The sequence below is a fragment of the Simochromis diagramma genome, unplaced genomic scaffold (assembly GCF_900408965.1).
Source record: "Simochromis diagramma unplaced genomic scaffold, fSimDia1.1 OVJJ01000216.1, whole genome shotgun sequence".
NCBI lineage: Eukaryota > Metazoa > Chordata > Actinopteri > Cichliformes > Cichlidae > Simochromis > Simochromis diagramma.
The window spans coordinates 8,831,813-8,853,538 of NW_024386883.1; the positions used below are offsets into that span (position 1 = coordinate 8,831,813).

At 38.4% G+C, this 21,726-nt stretch overlaps 1 protein-coding gene across 2 annotated transcripts in view; it reads left to right on the plus strand.

Annotated features, from left to right (window-relative positions):
• The first annotated feature begins 14,091 nt into the window (after window positions 1-14,091).
• rad50 (RAD50 homolog, double strand break repair protein) overlaps window positions 14,092-21,726 on the plus strand; it is a 30,177-nt gene continuing 22,542 nt past the window's right edge. Inside the window, exons 1-12 of one of the 2 annotated variants that reach the window (XM_040032149.1) lie at window positions 14,092-14,346; window positions 14,875-15,012; window positions 15,188-15,271; window positions 15,695-15,846; window positions 15,981-16,166; window positions 16,251-16,455; window positions 17,495-17,623; window positions 18,302-18,467; window positions 18,710-18,768; window positions 18,943-19,077; window positions 19,549-19,755; window positions 21,273-21,455. In XM_040032149.1, the coding sequence (XP_039888083.1) occupies window positions 14,884-15,012; window positions 15,188-15,271; window positions 15,695-15,846; window positions 15,981-16,166; window positions 16,251-16,455; window positions 17,495-17,623; window positions 18,302-18,467; window positions 18,710-18,768; window positions 18,943-19,077; window positions 19,549-19,755; window positions 21,273-21,455 (1,635 nt within the window). In that variant the 5' untranslated portion in view covers window positions 14,092-14,346; window positions 14,875-14,883. The remainder of the gene's footprint in view (window positions 14,347-14,874; window positions 15,013-15,187; window positions 15,272-15,694; window positions 15,847-15,980; window positions 16,167-16,250; window positions 16,456-17,494; window positions 17,624-18,301; window positions 18,468-18,709; window positions 18,769-18,942; window positions 19,078-19,548; window positions 19,756-21,272; window positions 21,456-21,726) is intronic. The other variant, XM_040032150.1, reaches the window with a different exon arrangement.

Consider the following 21,726-nt stretch of genomic DNA (forward strand, 5'->3'; position numbering starts at 1 on the left):
TTTGTTTGTTGCACTCTGTCAACCAGTGATATGACTTTTACAGAAAGGTAAGCACATCTCAGAAAAACAGGGTTATGTCTTGATTTAGAGAAAGTTTATTATATCACATGTTTACCAAGGTAGTTAGCAGGAGGAAACTCATCTGCTACAAAGATAAATAACTGAAGCTCATTTACTTGCCATTGCTAGCTGTGTTTGTTTACGATAAGCAGATCATAACTGATCTCAGGGCAGTGAAAGCTAGAACAATGGCAGCTTTTCTTGCATATCTCCCTTCGTCTCCCATCAATTTATCCACAATGTTTATCCACAATGTGCAAGCGCAAAACACCAGAAAAAAGATTACTGGCCTCTGCACCTGCCCAGCTCAATTATTGTTAAAGGGAGCAGACACGACCATGACATGCAGACATCTACAGTTTCCTATGTACATGAAACAAGTGGAGCTTTCACACACATTCATGTGATGCAAAAAAAAAAAAAAAAATCAAACAAGCAGGCAGACAAGTGACTGTAGATTTTCCTTACTGAACTTACAGTAAGCTTCATTAGGGAAACAATTCAGCAGGAGAAAGACCCAAACATAGAAACCATAGAAAAATTCAAGTCTGAAATCCAAATTTGTCATCCAAAAACAGGTAACGGTCATACATCGTGCGGCAGTCAGTAAGACAACTACTCCAGAAGAGGAGCAGTTAAAAGTCTAATAAACAGTTGAGAAGTTCGTACACAAGAAAACAAGAAAAACTAGGAACTCTAGAAAACTAGAAGAAATAATAGCTAGAAATCTTGAGTAAGGAATCAAAATGTTCCTGCAAACGAAAGAATAACTGCAGGTATAATGACTAATTACTGGTTGAACACAGGTGGCAAAGAAAGTGGGGGAAACAGAACAAAGACTGAGGAATAAGACAGAAATTTCAGGAAAAAAAAATATGTGACTAACACAAACTGAGTAAACAGTAAAAACTAAAGTAAGTAGACCAAAAAAATGATCTCCTGCCTCCTTTAACCAATCACTTTTCTTTGACTTCAATGAGAAATGTCAGGAGGTCACGGAAAGGCGTGACGGAGAATTTATAAGGATTTTGAACGCTCATTTTGCTATGAACTGTGAGACAAAATTAGCCCACCTCCTTTCATAATGGAAAGTTCATTGCTTAAGGAAGCAATAAAAGAAGCACTGAACCATCTTAGTATTTAGAGGATTTACATAGTAATTAGAATGTCTGTCACACAAATACTTCCAGGTCACTTCACTCAGAAGTCTTTCTAAGTGAAATTGACTATTTGACTGCATCCTAACACAAGGATGGAAAACTGACAGCAATATGCAATGAATAAGAAGCTAAGCAGGACATATCTAAACAGTAAACTCCACATCATGACAAATAGTCTCTCTTTTGGCAGCTTGTGAAATGTCAAACAGTATCAACAGAAGCCTCACTTCTTGATGCATTCTCAATCATCCAGGTAAGTAAATCTCCAAAAAGTTGATTCTCTTTATCTGGATGTAGCGTTTTCACTACATCCAGTGAGACGCAGTGAGACCACACTTGTGACAACAGGTCTCACCAAAAATCTCAGCTGCACAACTTTTTGACACACTTGTAGTTACGGTAACTAGTAACACTGAAAATCTTACTAGTTAACTCCAACAGTCAAAACACTGAACTTAAACTCTAACTAGTAAAGAACAAAATGCAGGGATGTTCTGGGTTAGGCAGTAAATTGTTGTAGTATCACTAGTAAAGGAGGCAAGCATGAACTAGTCTGAAATAAGGAATTACACTGAAGATGATGTTGTTGAATGAAGCATCTCAAGATACAATTCTGATGATTAATATTAACATATGTATATGCATAAGTATTAACATATGTATATGAAGTCAGTGCTTCTCAGCTAGGGCAGCTAGGGAGGAGGAATGTAATCAGCAGAGATGAATGGAAACAGAAAAGCCAACACTGGGCAGGATATTTGATGGAAAATGCAAAATTTGAAATGGTACTGAATGAAAATAATGTTTCCAGAGATGATCAAGCTTACAATAATGGTTTATTACAGAAGCAAAATTGATGATTTGTTCCATTAGTAGTCCATTAGGATATCAGATAGGGCATTTGCAGGGTTACGGTGCACATCTGCATATTGTTATCACACAGGTCAAACACATAGTGATATGCTGAGGTAGACTTATACAGAAGAACAAGGTGGACAAAAACATACAGACACATACCAGTCACACATGTGTGAGCATGTTAAAAAGAAAAAACATCTTTTCACGAATTGCATGATTTTGCACTAATTTATCCTGCACGTGTTTTAAAAGTACATACTATACATGCTTTCCAAAAAGTTACAAATTTAGACAAGTCAGCCAAGAAGGATTCAGTGACATAAATATAGACCAGCATGAATAAACATTGTTATTATACAGTGTTTAATAAGGTAAGATTAACATTACTGAGAATTAAGGAAGCAAAGTGTAGAAAATACTTCCATTTAGCAATTTGAATGATGTTATTGTGACAAAGTGGCTAGGACAGAATTCATTTGCCATTTGTCACTTGCATATATTGTTATTTTGTGTTCTGTTATTTTACAGTCAGCCATAATGCTTTGATTTAGACATTGCTGGTGTAACTTCTCTTAACACACACTATCCCGGGTTTTGTTTGTGGTAGTAGTAGTTACATCCTTTACATCCATGCATGTGTTTTAAAGCAAACACTACTAACCATCAGGTCATCTGAATTTTCTTCTGTTTACAGGCACATGTCTGGTAAATTATGTTTCTTTATGTTGCTTTGGTTATACTTACCATGGTGTCCATGTTGTGTATTCAGGTCCTATATGTGAGACAGGTGTATGGGAAGGGCCGCCCACAACTTCCTGTTTATATAGGGTCATGAGGTCAATGATTGCATCACTGGGTGTAACCAAATGGAGGGTTTTTCATTTTGTATATTATTGTTTGTTTTCTTTAAAGTAGCCTTTTGAGTTATATTGTATGCAGTGTTTTACTTTACAAACCATTTAGTTGAGTAAATGAGTTTGTCAGTTTCATGCATGACTTTATTCCTGTTCTTTGTTCTTTGAATAGAATAGAATAGAATAGAATTCAACTTTATTGTCATTGCACATGCACAGGTACAGGGCAACGAAATGCAGTTTGCATCCATCCAGAAGTGCTTTAGTGATATAGATATATTACAATATATATTAGCAATAATATAGATATGTGAGTATATTACAGAAATGGGTCTATTATGGTATGTTATAATGTACACGGTATGAAGTATGTTGTGAATATTCTATAACTATAAGTATGTACAGGCTGTAGTGAGTACAAGCTATGTACAGGCTATGAACAGGATATAAATATGAAAAACTATACAGAATATGAAATAAATAACTTTACAGAAATCTGAGATATACAGCTATACAGAAATGGGAACTATGCAAGTTGTAAACAGTTGTAGGGTTAAAAATTATCGAATGTACAGAATGATTATTTACACAGAGCTATACAGTAGTGCAGTTAAGATGAGTGAGATATAATTCCTACAGAGGCTGTATAAAGTGCTAGTGGTTGTGAGTGGTGGTTCAGTCCATGTTATTATTGTGTGTTTGAGGGTACGGTTGTCCATTGTGGGTGTGTGTATGTTCAGTCCGTGTGTTAACGTGGGTCAGATGTCAGGAGGCAGAGTTCAGGAGTCTGACAGCTGTGGGGAAGAAGCTGTTCCGGTACCTGGTGGTCTTAGTCCGGAGGCTCCTGTAGTGCCTCCCAGAGGGCAGGAGGGTGAAGAGTCCATGTGATGGGTGACTGGGGTCTTTGATGATTTTCCCAGCCCTTTTCAGACACCGCTTCCTGTAGATGTCTTTCATGGCAGGAAGTGGTGCTCCGGCGATGCGCTGGGCAGTTTTCACGACCCTCTGCAATGCCTTCCGGTCCGAGGCAGAGCAGTTCCCGTACCAGACTGTTATACAGTTGGTCAGGATGCTCTCGATGGTGCAACGATAGAAGTTCACCAGGATGTCTGAGGACAGGTGGTTCTTCCTCAGAGTCCTCAAGAAGAAGAGGCGCTGGTGAGCCTTCTTGACCAGCTTGGAGCAGTTGGTCGTCCAGGTGAGATCCTCGGAGATGTGGACTCCCAGGAACTTGAAGCTGCTCACACGCTCCACAGCCGTCCCCTTAATGTGGATGGGTGGATGTGGGTCAGCATTCCTCCTGTAGTCCACGATGAGCTCCTTGGTCTTCTCGGTGTTAAGCAGCAGGTTGTTTCTGTCGCACCACTCAGCCAGGTCTGACCTATTTGTTTCAATGGTAGGGACTAACGAGGTCAGGTGTGGGCAAAGTCCTGTATAAAGCAAGTGGGATTTTTGCATGCCTGATTGATTGTTTTATGGTACAATGGAGATGCCAGCAATAAAATATGCTTAAAAGAACTTCAATCGTCTGCTAATGCTATTTACTTATCACCTTCCTTGCTGCTTAAGTTATGCTACATCACAGTTATATGAATTAGTTACTGCTGTGACTTGACAATTTCACAGGCGTATTGTTGTTTCTTATTTATTTTGAATTGTCTCAAAAAAAGGAAGGGAAGCCAACTGGATCGAAACATCCATGGGTCAAAAAACAACAATTTAGATGTCATCCACTGCCATGAAAGCGCTGTTGTCACTCTGATACCGGCTGTCAAGGTTCAAGGTTCTTTATTTGTCACTTTATCTGTCACAGGATGCTGTGGAGTCCTTAATAAACCTTCAGAAGAACTGTCAACACCTGTATGCTCGGTGAAATTGATTTTTGCAGCAAAGTCAAAGTATCTGTGAAATGTCAGATGCAATCATGTCCACGAATCTTATTAGATGTTAGCATCACAAATTGATATATTCAAAATTTCCAATAATTATTCTGTTAATTTCATTAGCACAGTTTCTTTAAATTGAAAAAAAAAATGTCAGGCTTTATACAAAAGAGAAATGCCACCATATAGTGATAAATACACAGACGAGGAAAAACAGAAAATAAACAGTTATTGGGGTAAATTAATGTAAATGAATGTGTACTACCCCATGCTTAGTGATAGTCTCCAATAGGAAAACATATACTAAAACAAATTTCATTAATAAGTCTTATATTGTTTTATTATACTTAATCTAGATAACTACAATTGACCGTTACATTTTAGTATTAAATGAAAGGTAATAGTCAATGGTATCTTTGACAATATATACTCAACAAACACATAATATGATAAACATGAACTACAAAAATGATTTGCCATTGTAACAATTCATCAAAGACTTGTCTCTCTATTTCTTTTTTTTCCTTTATCAAACACCATTATTATTATATTTCTAAATACAGCAGATAGTACATCAGTAACACCTTAAATATTTAACTCAATTCATTGTCAATTAAACACAAAACCTCAGAGTATTAATATCATATTTTAATGGCAAGTAAACCATCAGTATGTACATCCATATATTGCTTTCTGTGACCTTCTCCTCCTTGTCCCCATATAAAGTGCATTAACCACACTGCCATATGTCAGTTGACTATTTTCTTCACTCCCATTGGTATTTATTTCAGTTGCCTCCGTCAAATTTGTAACCTGCTACCTCATTTGCATTCATAGTCTCTCATGAGTGCTTCATGTGGTTTTAATGAGATGAGGTTACATTTTATGCCATATACTTCCTCCTCAAGCTTGTATCTTGTATCTGAACAGAAACCACAGCCACCTGGAATCAGCTGTAGCCCAGTTCAGGGTCAGAGCCCTTTTCTTTTGTCTTTTATTAGAAAGTTGCAGGTGTGAGAAATGTGGAAAGGAGAGAGAGATACACTAGCCACATTATTAGGCATATGGCCTATAGCGCTTTACTAGTCCCTAAGAACCCTAAAGCGCTTTACACATCCAGTCATCCACCCATTCACACACTGGTGATGGCAAGCTACGTTGTAGCCACAGCCACCCTGGGGCACACTGACAGAGGCGAGGCTGCCGGACACTGGCGCCACCGGGCCCTCTGACCACCACCAGTAGGCAACGGGTGAAGTGTCTTGCCCAAGGACACAAAGACCGAGACTGTCCAAGCCGGGGCTCGAACCAGCAACCTTCCGATTACAAGGCAAACTCCCAACTCTTGAGCCACGATTGCCCCAATAATTTCAACTTCTTGTTAACACAAATATCTAAACAGTCACATGGCAGCAGCTCAATGCATGTAGACATTGTCAAGGCAATCTGCTGAATGCAAATCAAGCATCAGCATGGGGAAGGATACAGGTAGTACCAACAAAGCTTTAAGCGTCCAGGCTCACCTGAGTATTGTAGCAGACCATAGCCATTCTTTTTTGATCACAGTGTACTCATCTTCTACTACCTTGGGTCCACAATCACTGTTGGGATGTACAGCCAGTAGGCCTGTAGGAACTGTGTGAAACTGTGATGCTCTCCCAAAAGGTTGATTCTGTTCATCTGGATGTAGCATTTTTCAGTGGGAGAAATGTTTCGTCACTCATCCAAGTGACTTCTTCAGTCTCAGGTGACTGCAGGTTTTCCCAACCTTATAAACAGTACATTGCACAATGACTGAAACTACCACCACTGAATGAATAATGGACTGGGAGGTCAATATGGACCAAAATGGAAATGTTCAAGAAATGTTTCTAGCAGCTTGTTGAATCTATGTCTCAAATTATTAAGGCTTTTCTAAAGGGCAAATGAGGGTCCAACACAGCACTAGCAACCTGTACCTAATGAAGTGGCCGGTGATTGTAGAGAGGAATGGAAGAAAGCAGAAGTGTCCATGTAGCAAGTGTCCAGGGCAGCCAGGAATTGAGCTAGGGACTTTTTCCTTGAAGAGATTTTATATAGAGAGCTTATATAGTATGTGCACCACAACTCAGCTTTAAGTTTGATCAGGTTTCTTTTTTTTTAACCTCTATTCACGCTCCTTCTTCCTAAAGTCACTGTCAGTTGAGATCGTCACATCTATCACAAGTACTTTCCCTGCATCTTGTCAGCCACCAAGACTGTCTGGTTAGTCTGTCTGGAGCTTGAAGTCCCAAAAGACTTTAACTCTGCTATTCTTACCCACTTTTGTTGGTGTGTTTCATTGGGATTTGGGGACTTCCAACCCGCAGATGTTCCTTTTCACTGTCCCAGCTACTTTGTTATACCTGTCAGTGTTTGCTGTCCCAGTACACACCCTGGAACTTATGTCCTGTCTACTCCTGTCTCCGTGTACTGAGGGCCTGTTTTTGTTCTGCCATGATCAGAACCTAAGAGCTGTTCATCAAGCAGCCTTTTTTTATCCACAGGCAGTTTAAAAAATAATAATAATAAAATAATTTAATAAGAAGAAAAGCAGAGACAGCTCACTACAGATTAACTAAGAGATATGAGCACGCAAAGCATTGCCTTGCTCTGCACTAGTAATGAGGGATTTTAAAACAACAAAATCATCAGTAATATTTACAACATTTGAGTGTTTCCTATGATAAAAAATCACAAATGGACACTAATACGTATAAAAAACAGTGTACTGTTAAAATACAGTACACTTTTATTCTTGTTTCTACAAATTACTCAATTTTGTAATAGGATGCAATGATCTTCTTTTATCGTTCTACCAAGTACTTGGCTTTTTCTAAGCTCCTTGGCTATAACAAGAAAAGAATGAAGTTGATCCTTTCATCCAAGATGCTTTATCAACTTCCCCTTTATCATCAGATGAGCAAGTGCTTCTTTACTGGCAATTTTGCCATGATGCCAAATGTTATGTGGCTAACTGCTTTGACAACGGGCCATATTCAAAACCCTTCTGTATGAGCACAGAATTGCTTGGATAGACCTTTTCATGAAAGTGTCTCTGTGGGATAAACGCAGCTGCAGCTATGATAAATAACAGTTCTGTCTGATACAGGTGTGCCAGTGTGCGAGCACTGAATAGTCATTTGTATTGTGAAGCAAATGTCGATAATTAGCCCACCTAAATGAAGCATGCACACAAGGTTTATCAGATGCAGCTGCTCATTATATGTCCTTAAGTAGATTTTTAGGTTATGCTTCATTGTTTTAATGTACAAAGTAATTTCTAGGGAATGGAAAAAAAGATATCTGACTGGACATGAGCCTGCAGACATACAGGAAGGACACTCTGTGACCTCATTACTGTTACTCACCCACGCCCATTTTCATTATTCCCATCCTCTTCACTAATTTCACTTGTTTATAGCCACCAATCTTTCTCCGTTCTCATAATTACTTGGTTCAAAATCGATGAACTCCTCTTGCCCTAATGATTAGAACGTCACCAGGAGTGGTAACACACCCAAGGGCCTAAAAGCAAGCATGCAGACAAGCAGTTGCTTAGTAAGAAGCGTGTAATTGCTATGCAGACCAAAACAAATGGTCCAGCAAGGCCTATTTATTCTTCAGTTATGGATTTGACTTATTGGGATGCAAAGGACATCTCTGAAATACAGAGATGAAATTAAAGTGTGCAAATATGTTGAGTGGGTAGAAACTGATAGCATGTATTGCATCAGTAAACAGCACAAGCCACTTACAGTTTATCGTAGAAACCTACAGAAGTGCTGTAAAAGAACTTTAAATGAACTCTTCACAAACACCTTTGAATTTTCTCCTTTTCATTTCTTATTGGACTCGATCCTTTTCTTCTGGTATTACACTCTGTCTCTTCTGAGATGATTTTTTTTTTTTTTGCTTAAATAGTTCACTTTTCATTCCCAGCTTGTTTTTCTTTTTAATAAACATAATTTTAAAAAGTTTTTGCTGTTTCCAGCAATTGGATATTGTGTATTTGTTCCTAAGCTTGGCTTTAAACAAATAAACAAATATTAGACGAGTAGAGAAAAAAATTCAATATAGATTCACATTATTTCAAGTCTGCCTTAAAAAAAAATGCTTTGATCCCCATATAGACATTGATTATAACATTATGGTGCTGCAGCTGGGTTACAGGAGTGATGCAGGACCCCTTTTCTTTGACAATGTAGTGTTCAGGTTTGCAAAAACAGAAATCCCTGAAGTAAAATACGATGAGCAATTAATTTGTCTACCATTTATTCATTTGCATTTGAAAAGCAGAACTGGGCCATGAGAATGACAAAGACATATAGAGTTAAAATGCGACACTATGTTGAAGATTGCTCTTTATGTTTTCACTTTCCCCAATTTTGTCAGCTGAAGCACTTTCAGAAGTGCTTCAGCTGACAAAATCTCACAAATAAGTGTAGCTGTCACCCACACCAAGTGCAGAGGTATAAAGCTGTGTAGTGACTGCACAATAACCACAAGCAAGTGACTGTAAGTAGTGGCCCTGATAACTATGCTGACTAATTTGTGTGTATCACTACACAGTGCCACTCTCTGTCTATGTGCCTTCACATACAGCACTTTGCTGCCCTTTCTTTGGAGCTTTGGACTCAACATTCAGGTGTTGCTATTTGGAACTGATATAAAAGTTAAGAAGCTATGAAAAACAGTTCAAAAATCACCTTTGAACTCTGTCTGTCTTTGTTAGAAAAGGTATGTTGAGCTGGGGACAGCCTAGCTGTTTCCTCTTTTTACCTTACATAATATTTAATCCTGTCATCAGTCATGTCCTTTCCTGCCTTTTTGACCCAAACTGAGTGGATAAATGTGTAGCCATGCATGAAGACAAAGGGCAGAGTCTTTACTGAAGAACATCAAAAAAGAAAAAAAAAAAGAAGGAAAACGTCAGACTATGTCAAGGGAGTATTTGTGTTTGTGTTTGCCAAAATTAGCAAAGTGAAGTTCAAAAAGTGTACTGTGAATGGAGAGATGAAAGACAAAACCCTTTAATGTTATCCTTAAAATGTTATGAGGCCTTACCAATAGAAAAAGTCAAAGAGATCGATTGATTGTTACTTTTTAATGCAAAAACATAAATATTTTTGCTCTTTTTCTATTTTTATTCCTTCCCCTTACCTGAAACCCATCAAGTGATTTTTATAGACAGACTCCTCCAGTGAAACTAAAAGTCGTTTTGACAAATCCTGACTGTGTGGGAGGTGCTGTGATGGATATGCGCAAACACCGGGATTTTGAAATCATAAATAAGAAAAAAAAAGTGTTTGCATGCCAGGGCTCATGTTATAAAGCCCTGAGCATGTCATGAGAAGTAAAACAGTCAAAAATGTCACTCTGACACTATCACAGTCTGACAAAGAGACTCAAATGTACTGTAGATATCAAGCTGGGAGACGATTAACTGTGTATTTGAAAATGTAACACATGCACCACAGAGGTACGATTTAAATGACGTGATTTTTTTCCCCCTTGGTTTTGAAAGGGGTTTCTGTCTACACTGTAAGTTAAAATACATGTAGAAAGAAACAGTAGAAAAAGTGAGGCTGGAGTGGCAAGAAGAGGACAAGTCACTATTCATTGGATGCTGGTAAGATGATGGGAAAATGTTGCTTTTTCAGAATGTGTTCCTATTTTTGTCTCAGAACACTCTTAAGGCCACTGACCAAAATGGTCCATCCTCAGAGCACTCAGTCAGGTCGAAACAAGTGTAAAGATCACAGAGGAAGATTCTTTTTGAAAATGTCTAATGTATATATTACTTAATGTATAATTTGGTTCCATCACACAGCATTCAGACTGACAAAACACACTTTTTTTGGACACTTGACGCCTCACCGATTCTAGGAGCTTTCTGCTTTTTGTCTTTCTCTATTTCAAGAAGCTTTCCAGTGAGTGGGCAGCACCAAGTCCCCGAGGATTTAATGAAATTTCTTTTTTTGTGAGACAATTTTTAAAATGTCAAAAACAGACGGTTCAGGGAAAGGCAGGTCTGTCAGTCTGGCTTGTGAAATGGCAACTGATGTTGACCGTCATATCAAAATGTTTTATTTATTGATTTTATTTATTTATTTATTGAGCAGAAAAATATAGCTGCTGCTTTTATTATATCAGTTCATTTACTTTCTTCCTCTCTACAACCTCTTCTCCAGGTTTTTTTTTTTTTTGTGCTTTTCCATCATATCTCAGTAAGTTAGCGTGCTATAATAGGATATAGGATTAGGTAAGATAAGGCTTTTCACACCATGTATATATATATCTATATCTATATATAGATATAGATATATATAGATATATATATAGATATATATATATATATAGATAGATAGATAGATAGACCTCCAGTGGTTCAGTGCAAGGCACAAGGTCATGGCATTTTATGTCAGGACAGGATGAAAATAGAAAGAAGGCCAGGAGCTGGACAGATTGAGGCACAATGAGTCAGTCTGATAACACAGACGGACTGAATCAGTGGGCTGAAAGCAGAAGGCAGTTCGCGGAAGTAAGTGTGTGTCTGTGTGTGTGTGTCTGCTGCAGTTTTTCAGAGGGGAGGGAAATGAGAGGACATCAGAGAGATGATGTTCTTGGGTTTTAGGGGTTAGCTGCAGGTGGGGAACACCAGTCCTGCAGGTCCCTGCGGATGTCTTCAAACTGTTCTTCAACCCCAAACACATGCTGAAAATAACTCCTCTCCCTTTATTCCAATTAGATTCATTCTCTCCCTCTTTTTCTGAAGCCATCTGTTTTCTGTCCAGTTTTACTTCCCGACTACAATATGGAAAAATGTGTCTTTTAGCTTTTACATTACATTACAGCTGATTTTAATTTGTGATGTTAAATGTAGAAATGTTAGCATGTTAGAAATAAACACCATCGGCATCCTAACTGATCAAACTGGCTGGGATACTAGTGACCAACCTCCTCACTGCAAATTTATCTTATGTTTGTCTTATGTTTTATCTTGTCACAGGAATACTGAAAGAAATGGTTGCCGAGCTGTGACGAGGGGAGAGGAGAAGAGAGAACCTTGGGCAGCACTTAAATTTCCGCAACTTAACACTGCCCTCCTGTGGTATATCTAGTGAAGAAGAACAGATCGGGCTTAGTCACAGGGAATAGTAAGTATTACACTGAATCGGTCCAGGATTTTTCAATAATATAATATATTACGCAGACCCAGGACATGCTGGAGAGATTATATCTCTCGGCTGGCCTGGGCTATGTACTACAAAGCGACAACCAACAAATTAAGTAGCTACTTACATCATATTTTAAGGCATGTTTACTTAAACATGTTGCTGAATATACAAGCACAGGATAATCAGTTATAACCACAAAATGATAAATATCACATCTAAGCTTTTTTTTAATTGTTTGCTTGATTTTTTAAATAATTTTTAAGAGTGAACATTGTTCCATCCCTTGATAACATCACCACAATGGGGCCAGGAGAAACGCTGCTCGCAACATATTGTGACAAAACGTATACATTCACATGACGGGAGCTACTCATTCTGAATCTGAGGGCGACGTGTGGGAATGGGGTTACGGCTGCAGAAAAGTTTCCATGCAAGTGTAAAATGTATTCAACATTCAAACAGATACTAGATGGTAGATAACACAAACACTGAAAGTGGCACAGAAAAGGCTGGCATTTTGTCATTTTGTTTAAATAATTGGGGTCAACCATCCAAAAGAAACAGACTGTGCACAAGAGAGGTGAAGAAGAGAGTGCAGGGTGGAGTGTGTGGAGATTAGTGTCAGGGGTGATTTCTGACAGAAGGAAAACAGAAAGAGTGAAAGGAATGTTTTACAAGATAGCAGTGAGGCCCGCTGTGATATATGGTTTGAAGATGGTAACACCTACAAAAAAAGGAAGGCAGAGCTGCTAATATGCTAAGATTTTTAATGGGAGTGACCAAAATGGACATGAGTACATCAGAGGGAAGTTTGGAGACAAAGTTAGAGAGGCAAGGCTGAGATGGTCTGGACATGTGCACTGGAGTGAAAGCAGATGTAATGGAAAACATGTAGCAGCCAGGTTTATGGATGTAAATGTGAAGGAGGGTTAGTTTGAAAGTGGAGGATGCTAAAGAAAAGGTGAGATGGAGGCAGATGGTCTGCTGTGTCGATCCCTAAAGCGAGCAGCTGAAAGAAGAAGAGAAAGTTATGTCCTGTGTGGAGAAAGGATGAACTCATTCAGTGTATAGCAATGTTTTTATATTCCGAGTAATCAAATAAAACTAGTTAACTGAAAACAAACACGGTTTGGAAAAAGTAACTAAAACTACACTGCACAGATATAAAACAAAAGTTTAAAAAAGTTTTTTCAGCCTTGTTCTAGGTCATGGATATCAAACTCATTTTACATGATGGGCCACATGCAGCCCATTTTAATCTTAAGAGGACCAGAAAAGTGAAACTTTCCTTTCTGTCACTGTATAGAAATTTCATTGCATATTTAATCTTAGAGATATCTTAGTTAAAGAAAAGCAAGTGCAACTGCTACAGCAGCTTGTTTTTCTACACAATGAAGAAATGCTGACGTACAAAATGAAAGAAATCTGTCAGCAAAAAGCTTAAATTAAGAAATAAATATGTACAATTACATTTTTATTTTTACTGTGGACACATTGAAAAAAAAGTCTATATTATATAGTGAAAACAATTTATTTTCTGTAATGTAATTTTTGATCTATTACTGAATTACTTTAGTGTAGTATGGCTGTGGGAGAGGCCTATCAGCATGAAAAGCTGTAAGACCTACAGTTAAAAGTCACATTTTCCAAAGCACTCCAGCAGGGCAGGATTGGAGTCTTTGTTTTGGCCGATTCTGGCCCTTGGGCCTTATGTTTGACACCCCTGTTCCAGATATTACATCCGTTCCAGATATTAGAATCTAACAAATACCCCCATGTTGTGATAAAACGAGTAAAAAAAGTTATTACTTAAATGATAATTAAAAACTACAAAAAAATACAATGAAATTAAACATTTGCACAATAAAAAAAAATAACTGCAAAAGGGAAACTACTTTAAAAAGGGTGAAACGTTTGCAAAAGAAACAAACATATTCTAACTAATGAAACTAATAACTTTAAGAACTTTTGTCCATACTGTAACTTGCAGAATAAAACACAAACACGGGCTACAGATGGACAGATCTATGGCGTAAGCTTGCAGCTCTATGTTCATATTCTATATTGACGTTCCTCCTCCCGGAAGTCAGCCTCTGCCTCTCTCACGCTGCCTCCTTCCCAAGCAGCGCGAAAACTGTAGTTACACGTCCGAGTTGCACGGGGGTAAAAATTGTCTGTTGTGAGTTGAATTCACGTCGTATCTGTGGCTGTACACTACTGTTGTGAGCGAAATTAAACCCTGTGTCACGCTGCTGTGGGTCAGTGTGGCGCTAGCTGCTAAAAACACTGCGACGTAGCATGAAAGCTAGCCTCCTGAGTTAACCAACACTTAGTAAGTACTTTGTTCTGCCAGCTTTCCAGATATACCCAATATACTGAACGTCGGGTACATGTTACTAAGATAGCTACTTTATTTAAATGTATCCTAAAAGATTATTTATTACAGTTTATTGAACGCCGAAGCACCTTTGAAATAATTAATCACCGCTAACGCTGTAGTTAAGCTTTATTATAGTCTGTTGTTGAAGAAATTAATTAGCATAACAGGTAAAGATTCCAGTTTTCAGCTCAGGTCTTTTTAAGTCATCAAATATTATAGCGGAAGGTTTGTTTTGCTGAAAGACTTGTCAGTGTAGATTAGTGGTTACACAGCACAAACTGATAACAGTTGAAAACAACAAACGCTGCAGCGAGCACGTCATCTGATGTTAGTTATTCTTTTGATAAGACCTGTTTGTTAATGTGGCTACTGCCAATAAGAAACCAATAATCTGTCACTCCTACTATATTTCGTTGACTCACAGGGAAGAGAATCCCTGTGTGTCTTATTTTCATCACCTCTCCTTATTTTCTCTTTCAGAAAGCAAAAATGTCAAAGATCGACAAGATGAGCATCCTGGGGGTGAGGAGCTTTGGGATTGAGGATAAAGACAAACAAGTCATCTCTTTCTTCACTCCTCTGACTGTTCTGGTCGGACCCAATGGAGCGGGGAAAACAGTACGAAAGCATTTCTGACAAAAGCAATACTTGACTTATTGAAACATGACAGTGAACACAAGGGTCGACATAGCACTTTTTGTATTTTCCAAAGGCTTATAGGAAAAGTTGAAGAATAATATTCCAGAATGATAAATGTTGCTGTCATGTATTCATTTCTTTTTGATGCTTTCAGACTATTATTGAATGCCTAAAGTATGCAACATCTGGAGAACTTCCCCCTGGATCTAAAGGAGGTGCATTTGTTCATGATCCAAAGGTTTGTTTGTGTTGAACTAAAAGTACATTTCTCTATTTCTGATTGTAGTGGTACACTTAAGACTCATAATGTGTGGCATGCATCTGAAATTACTTTTTGCAACAGATTTGTTTGTGTATTTGTAATATTTTATATGTTTTAAATGCAAATTTAATACTAGAAAACATAAGACAGGGATGAAGTGTGTGAAAAAGCCTGATTGAAGTCAGTTGTGAAAATGACAATAAAACTCCTAACTGCTTGGTGCTAAATATCTTTATCAGGTTTAGTTTGTCTTCATACCTTACGAATTGTTATGATTTCTCAAATTTACCATTTTCTGAACATGTTAAAATTCAGTCTTAGCCTTTACATCTTCTTCAGGTCCTTGTCGGATGATTTTTTCACCTTTATTCACATATAGCGATGTTCATATGATTCCAGGATGCCCATGAGACGGATGTGCGTGCTCAAATTCGCCTCTTATTCTCAGATGTCAATGGAGAGAAAGTGACCATCCAACGCTCTATGTCATGCACTCAGAAGGCAAAAAGCTACACCTTTAAAAGCTTAGAGCAGGTCATTACCAGATGGAAGTAAGACAAAATCTCATGTTTCTTATGTAAAGTTTTGTTTAAAGTTAAAAAAAAAAAAAGAGAAATATTTGTGGATTGTATACTAAGGTTTCCTGACCTTTTTCTTATGCGACTGTCTATTATAATTCATCCAGAGATGGTGAGAAAGTCAGCTTGTCTTCTAAGTGTGGTGAGCTGGACCGGGAGATGATTTCTGCATTGGGTGTGTCGAAGCCTGTCCTAAATCATGTCATCTTCTGCCACCAAGAAGAGTCTAACTGGCCCCTTAGTGAGGGAAAAGCACTCAAAGACAAATTTGACTCCATTTTTGCTGCAACCAAGTAAATGGACGACACAAGTGTTGCATTACCCAGTTTTAGTCTAAAAGGAATTTCTGTTAATGTCAATTTCTCTCTCCTGATCAGGTATATCAAAGCTCTAGAGACAATGCGTCAGCTGCGTCTCAAACAGAGTCAGACAGTCAAAGAGTGTCAGGTGGAGCTGCGCTACCTGAAGCAGAACAAGGAGAAGGCCCAGCAAATTCGAGAAACTGTGGACACCAAGGAAGCCCAACTGATGGCCTCAAAAGCCAGCGTTCAGCAGATAGAGAACCAGATTGAGCCGCTTGAGGTGGGCTGGTGTATGTGTGTTTTGTGTATTTATTTATTTGTTGGCTGCATATCCATGAGGCCAAGCTTCCATCCCATCTCATCCCAAAGGTGCTCTGTTGGGTTAAGATCTGATGACGGTGGAGGCCATTTGACTGCACTGAACTCATTGACATGTTCAGTAAGCCAGTTTGAGAAGATCTGAGCTTTGTGACAGTGTGTGTTATCCTGCTGGAAGCAGCCATCAGAAGATGGGCACGCTGTGGTCATAAAAGGATGGATATGATCAGCACTCGGAGAGGCAGTGGTGTTTAAACGATGCTCAATTGTTACAATGGAGTCCAAAGTGTGCCAAGAAAATCTTGGCAAGTGGTTATTTAAGTTATTGTTGTCTGGAAGCAATCCAGTCATTCTCCTCTGTCCGCTTACATCAAAAGGCATTTTCAGCCAGAGAACTGCCGATCTCTGGATATTCTCTCTTTTTCAGATCATCACCTTTCTTCCCCATTCTGAAGCTCAGTTTAAATTTCACCAGGCTGTTTTGACTGTGTCTGCAACGAATGTGTCTAAGTCTAAATGCATTGCTGCCATGCGGTTTGCTGGTTACATACTTGTGTCACTGAGCAGTGCAAGAGGTTTACCTAATGAAGTGTATGTATACATGCATACATATTGTGGTGTAAGCAGATTTCAAACCTTGCAAGTATTTCTTATTGAGTGGAAGAAGTTGAGGAACACGGATAAATTATTTGGGTGTGCTATGATTAAAAGTTTTTTTTTTTTAAAATCCTGTGTCAAAGAATATGGGTGCAATGAGCACCTTGGAAGGGGATAAAATATATAAAATAACTTAAATATCTTATTCTTATTAAATCAACTGACCAAATATATTTTTTATATTTCACTGCAAATACATCCCTGTAGGAGTCTGTCACAAGTTTATTGTATTTCACTGCAAATGAACAACCAGTAATGCTTTAAGTAACTTCATTCACTGAATCTGCTGAATAAAGCTTATAGCACAATAATATTTAAGGTATAATGGTAATCGTCTTTTTCAGAATCGACTGATGGATATTGACCTTAAACTCGGGAAAGTGATGAAGCTAGATAATGAGATCAAGGCTTTAGAGAGCAGGAAGAAACAGATGGAGGAGGACAATAAGGAGCTGGAGGAAACAATGGAGCAGGTAATTTGAAAATATCTGTAGTATATATATTTTTATTTTATTTTGTGATGAAAAACCTAAAGCAGAAAAACAATTAGGAATGACAACTTTTCGTAAAGGAGGAATGCCGGGATGAAAAAGACTGAAAAATTAAGTATGAGATAAATAATAAAATGCGTGATCAAAGTTAATGAGGTTGTATTATTAATGTTTTTCTCCCTTATAATAGGCTTAATTATATTTATGTATTCATGTAAATATGCCAGACTTGGCCACACAGGCTAATTTTCTTCTGCAGGAAAAGCTTAGCAGTTGCCTCATTGTACTCTAGAGTCCACTTTGTATGATGTGTCATTATCTTCAGTGAGGAACTAATAAAAAAAATTTAAAAAAAGCTACAGAGGGTGAATGAGATTGTTTAACTTAACAATGAGCCAGTTAATCTTTGGCTAGCATGACCTCTGTATCTTTTCACTTCTCTGTTTGTTGGGTGATGGGATCTATTCCTATAGTTAACAGTATCAGGACTTTGAACTATATGGAACCAGAGCAATTGGGGCAGATTTATGACTGTGAAAGACCAAATTTATTACCACTATATACTGTTTTTATTTTAAAGCATTTATAAAAGCAGGTCCAAATGTCTGTATTAATTCCACTCGGTGAGCCACTCTGAAACCAGTTTACTGTGTGTGGCAGGTGTTTCAGGGTTCAGATGAGGAGCTGCAGGAGATTTACCAGAACCACCAGGGGACAGTGAGGGAGAAGGAGCGAAGGCTGACCGAGTGCCAGAAGGAGCTGGAGAGAGCTGGCAGAGAGTGTCAGAGACTCAACAGAATCAAAGCTGAACTTCTGGGTGAACAAGGTACCCACAGCTGTACACCTGGTGCTACCAGGGTAGCTAAACATCTGTATCTGAATGTGAAAGCACATGCACGATTGAATATATTCCAGCATTCTGGCAGAATATCACACTCAATGCTAAATAAAGGATTTAGCTGAGAATATTCATATTATTAAGGCTATTTTTTTCAGCATAAACTTTTTTTCTTTAGTACAAGACTAGCTTCTTACACCTATTTTGCTTTTGTTTTTCCTTCTTCCCAGGTCGTCTACAGTCGGAAGCTGACCACCATACACAAAACATCAGGAAACGTGACACTCAGGTAATGGGGGCACAGTCGCAGTTGTTGTAATAGAGGCTTTAAATGAATATAATCGAGTGACAGAGACTAGGAAAATTTCATCACAGCAGTGTCAAGCGAATGTTAGGTTGTTCCTTGAACAAATCACACATGTTGGTATATTTTTCCTCCCTTTTCCTCCCCTTTCCCACACAGGTTCGCTCTCTGTCAACCTACCTAGAGATGGAGGGCTATGACCGACCACCCTTCACTGCTCTTCAGCTTGAGAGCTTTCATCGTCACGTAACGCAGAGACTGGAGCAGGAAAAAGGGACACTTAGCCAAGTTATGGTAAGAAATTCTCAGTTGAAATAAAAAAAAACAAGAGTTTTCCTGAATTCATGTTATTTACAAACAGAGTTAAAAAACAAAATGGACAAGAATTCTTTTAAATATTTTCATTTTTTCATTTCTGGTTAATGCTGTTAAGCAGTGCTAATGTTTTCTCTCTGTCTGATCATCTGCAGAGACTCTTAATACATAAATATATCTTTATTATTCACTAGTGTCTTAGAAGGTTTTTCCATAAAACATTCAGTAATATAGACAGAAACTGTTAAGACGATGTTGGCATTTCATGTGCAGTTTTCTCTTTTGTGAAAGATTTTAACTACTGAACACATGAAGCCACTGAAAATTCCACTCTTACTATATTCACAGAAGTTTTTACATCACTCGTAAATTTTGGACTGTGCAATTAAAAATAAATATGCAGGTCATGTTCATGGTGCCTTATTCCTGCGTTTGCTTTTGTGTCATAAGGTCGATCTGCAGGAAAAGGAGCAGCAGAAGCAGCAGTCTATTGATGAAATGAGGGATAAGAAAACTGGCCTGGAGAGAACAGTGGAGCTGAAGAGAGACATGCAGGGAAAGAAGCAGCAAGAACTGAGGAGTGTCAGAGCAGAGCTGCAGAGGCTGGAGGGTTCGTCTACTCGACTGCAGGATCTGGAAAATGAATTGGCTAAAGTGGTGAGAGTATTTTGTTTTGCTGTGAATTTTAACAGGTGGTTGTTTTTTGTTTTTTTGGTTAATTTGCAGAATTCCACATTAAGGATTACACTTTGTTTGGGATACACAGAGCATGTAAACCTACACACAGTTATTCTGGAAAAAGATGTTGGTGCCCTCCCTACACATTCCCTCAAAAAATGTTTTTAATTTGTAGCATGTTTGACTCTTTATTCACACCAGACAAAGAAGTAGCAATGCTCAGGTTGTAACTTGATGTTTTGTCAGTAATGGTGATAACACTCGAACAGGGCTGGGCCATATCATATCGTTCACGGTAATACCGGTATAATGTTGGGCAACGATAAGAAAATGAAATATCGCGATAGAATACGGGTAAAACGTGCATGGGCAGTGCCTTTGTTTTCATACACACATGGCGGAAAAAGCATTTCGGCAACGGAGAATGAGAAGGGCGAAAGCGGATCGTTGAATGAAACGGATGAACCAGAACTGGTTTGTAAAAATGCTGCAACTTCAGTGGTGTGGAACTGGTTTGGCTTTCGTCCGTCAGATACACAACAAAGCACTATTTTTGGTAGAGCATGCTAGTGGGCCGTCGTTATTACCGTGTTTTTTGGAAAATACGGCACACTTAAAATCAATCCTTTAATTTTTCTGAAAATTGACAGTACCCCTTATAATCCCGTGTGCCTTATGTATGACTTCTGGTTGTGTTTACTGACCTCGAAACGATTTTATGTCGTACACGGCGCTCGAAAATCTGTCAAATGTTTTAGTACGACGTTGCTAAGCTACAAACCCGCACCGCTTGATGGATTGCCGGAACATTACGGCTATCGTAGGCAGGAGCCTCACGCACGGAGTGATACGTACTGTGCTTCAACATAATATTACCGTATTGTGTGTGCATAACCTCTTTTTAAGTTTTGTGGATATTATACCTGGTTATACTGAGGATATGTCTGCCAATTTCCACTGGAAATGCCTTTTGGTTAAACTGTCAGTAAGGAATTTGCATTTGCACTGTTAAATATTTATATAACTTTAATGCACATAAAAAACAGCTGCTTGTTTAAGTAAAAATATATTGATGTTTTGGGGTGTTTTTGCACTAATAAAATTGTGGAGTCGTAAAATATTTTGTCTAGTGTCAATTATATCGTCAGTTATATCGTTATCGCAAATTTTCAAATGTATATAGTGATAAATATTTTTGGTCATATCGCCCTGCTCTACACTCGAATAACAGATAACAGAGAGGACACACAGAAAGGGAGTAAGACAGAGAGATATACATTTCCTGAGCTTTCTCGAAGAGATTGTTTGCATAATGTTCAGAATTTTTTTTGTCAAACAGTTGTGCATTATTCCTACGATTTGTTATTATCATTTTTGTGAATGAAGTTTTAAAATTTTTGCCATAGAAAGTTTAGCTGGAACTATACTGCTGACACACTGTGTTCTTTTGTTGTATAATTGATGCCATTTTTTTCAATGTTTGTTTTCCTGTTCAGGAGCGTGAGCTGCAGAGTGCAATCCAGAACTCCAACGTGGAAGAGCTGAAGGCTGAGGTTTCGGAGCTCCAGAGAGAAAAAGCTGAACTTGACCGCAAACAGAGACGGCTAGATCAAGAGATGGAGACGCTCAACACACACATGACTGCACGCACGGAGATGGACATGCTGAAAAAGAATAAGGTAATGTGTCATCTACAGTTAAAGAAAAAGAGTCAACGTTGATTACTGCAGCCTTTCTTAGAGTTGACCCCCTCGAAGGTGATGTTAAAAAAATGTTGCAGAAACTCACCCAACTGTACTGTAGTGGTAGTAAAACCAAGTAACCCTGCATGGTAATCTAACCTTCTTTCTAACCTCTAACCTCCCTTCTTCGTCTTTCCCTTTTATGCCAGCTGCCACATCATGCTTCCTTTCTCTGTAGACTCTCATTTCTCTGTTTGCTCTTTTAATC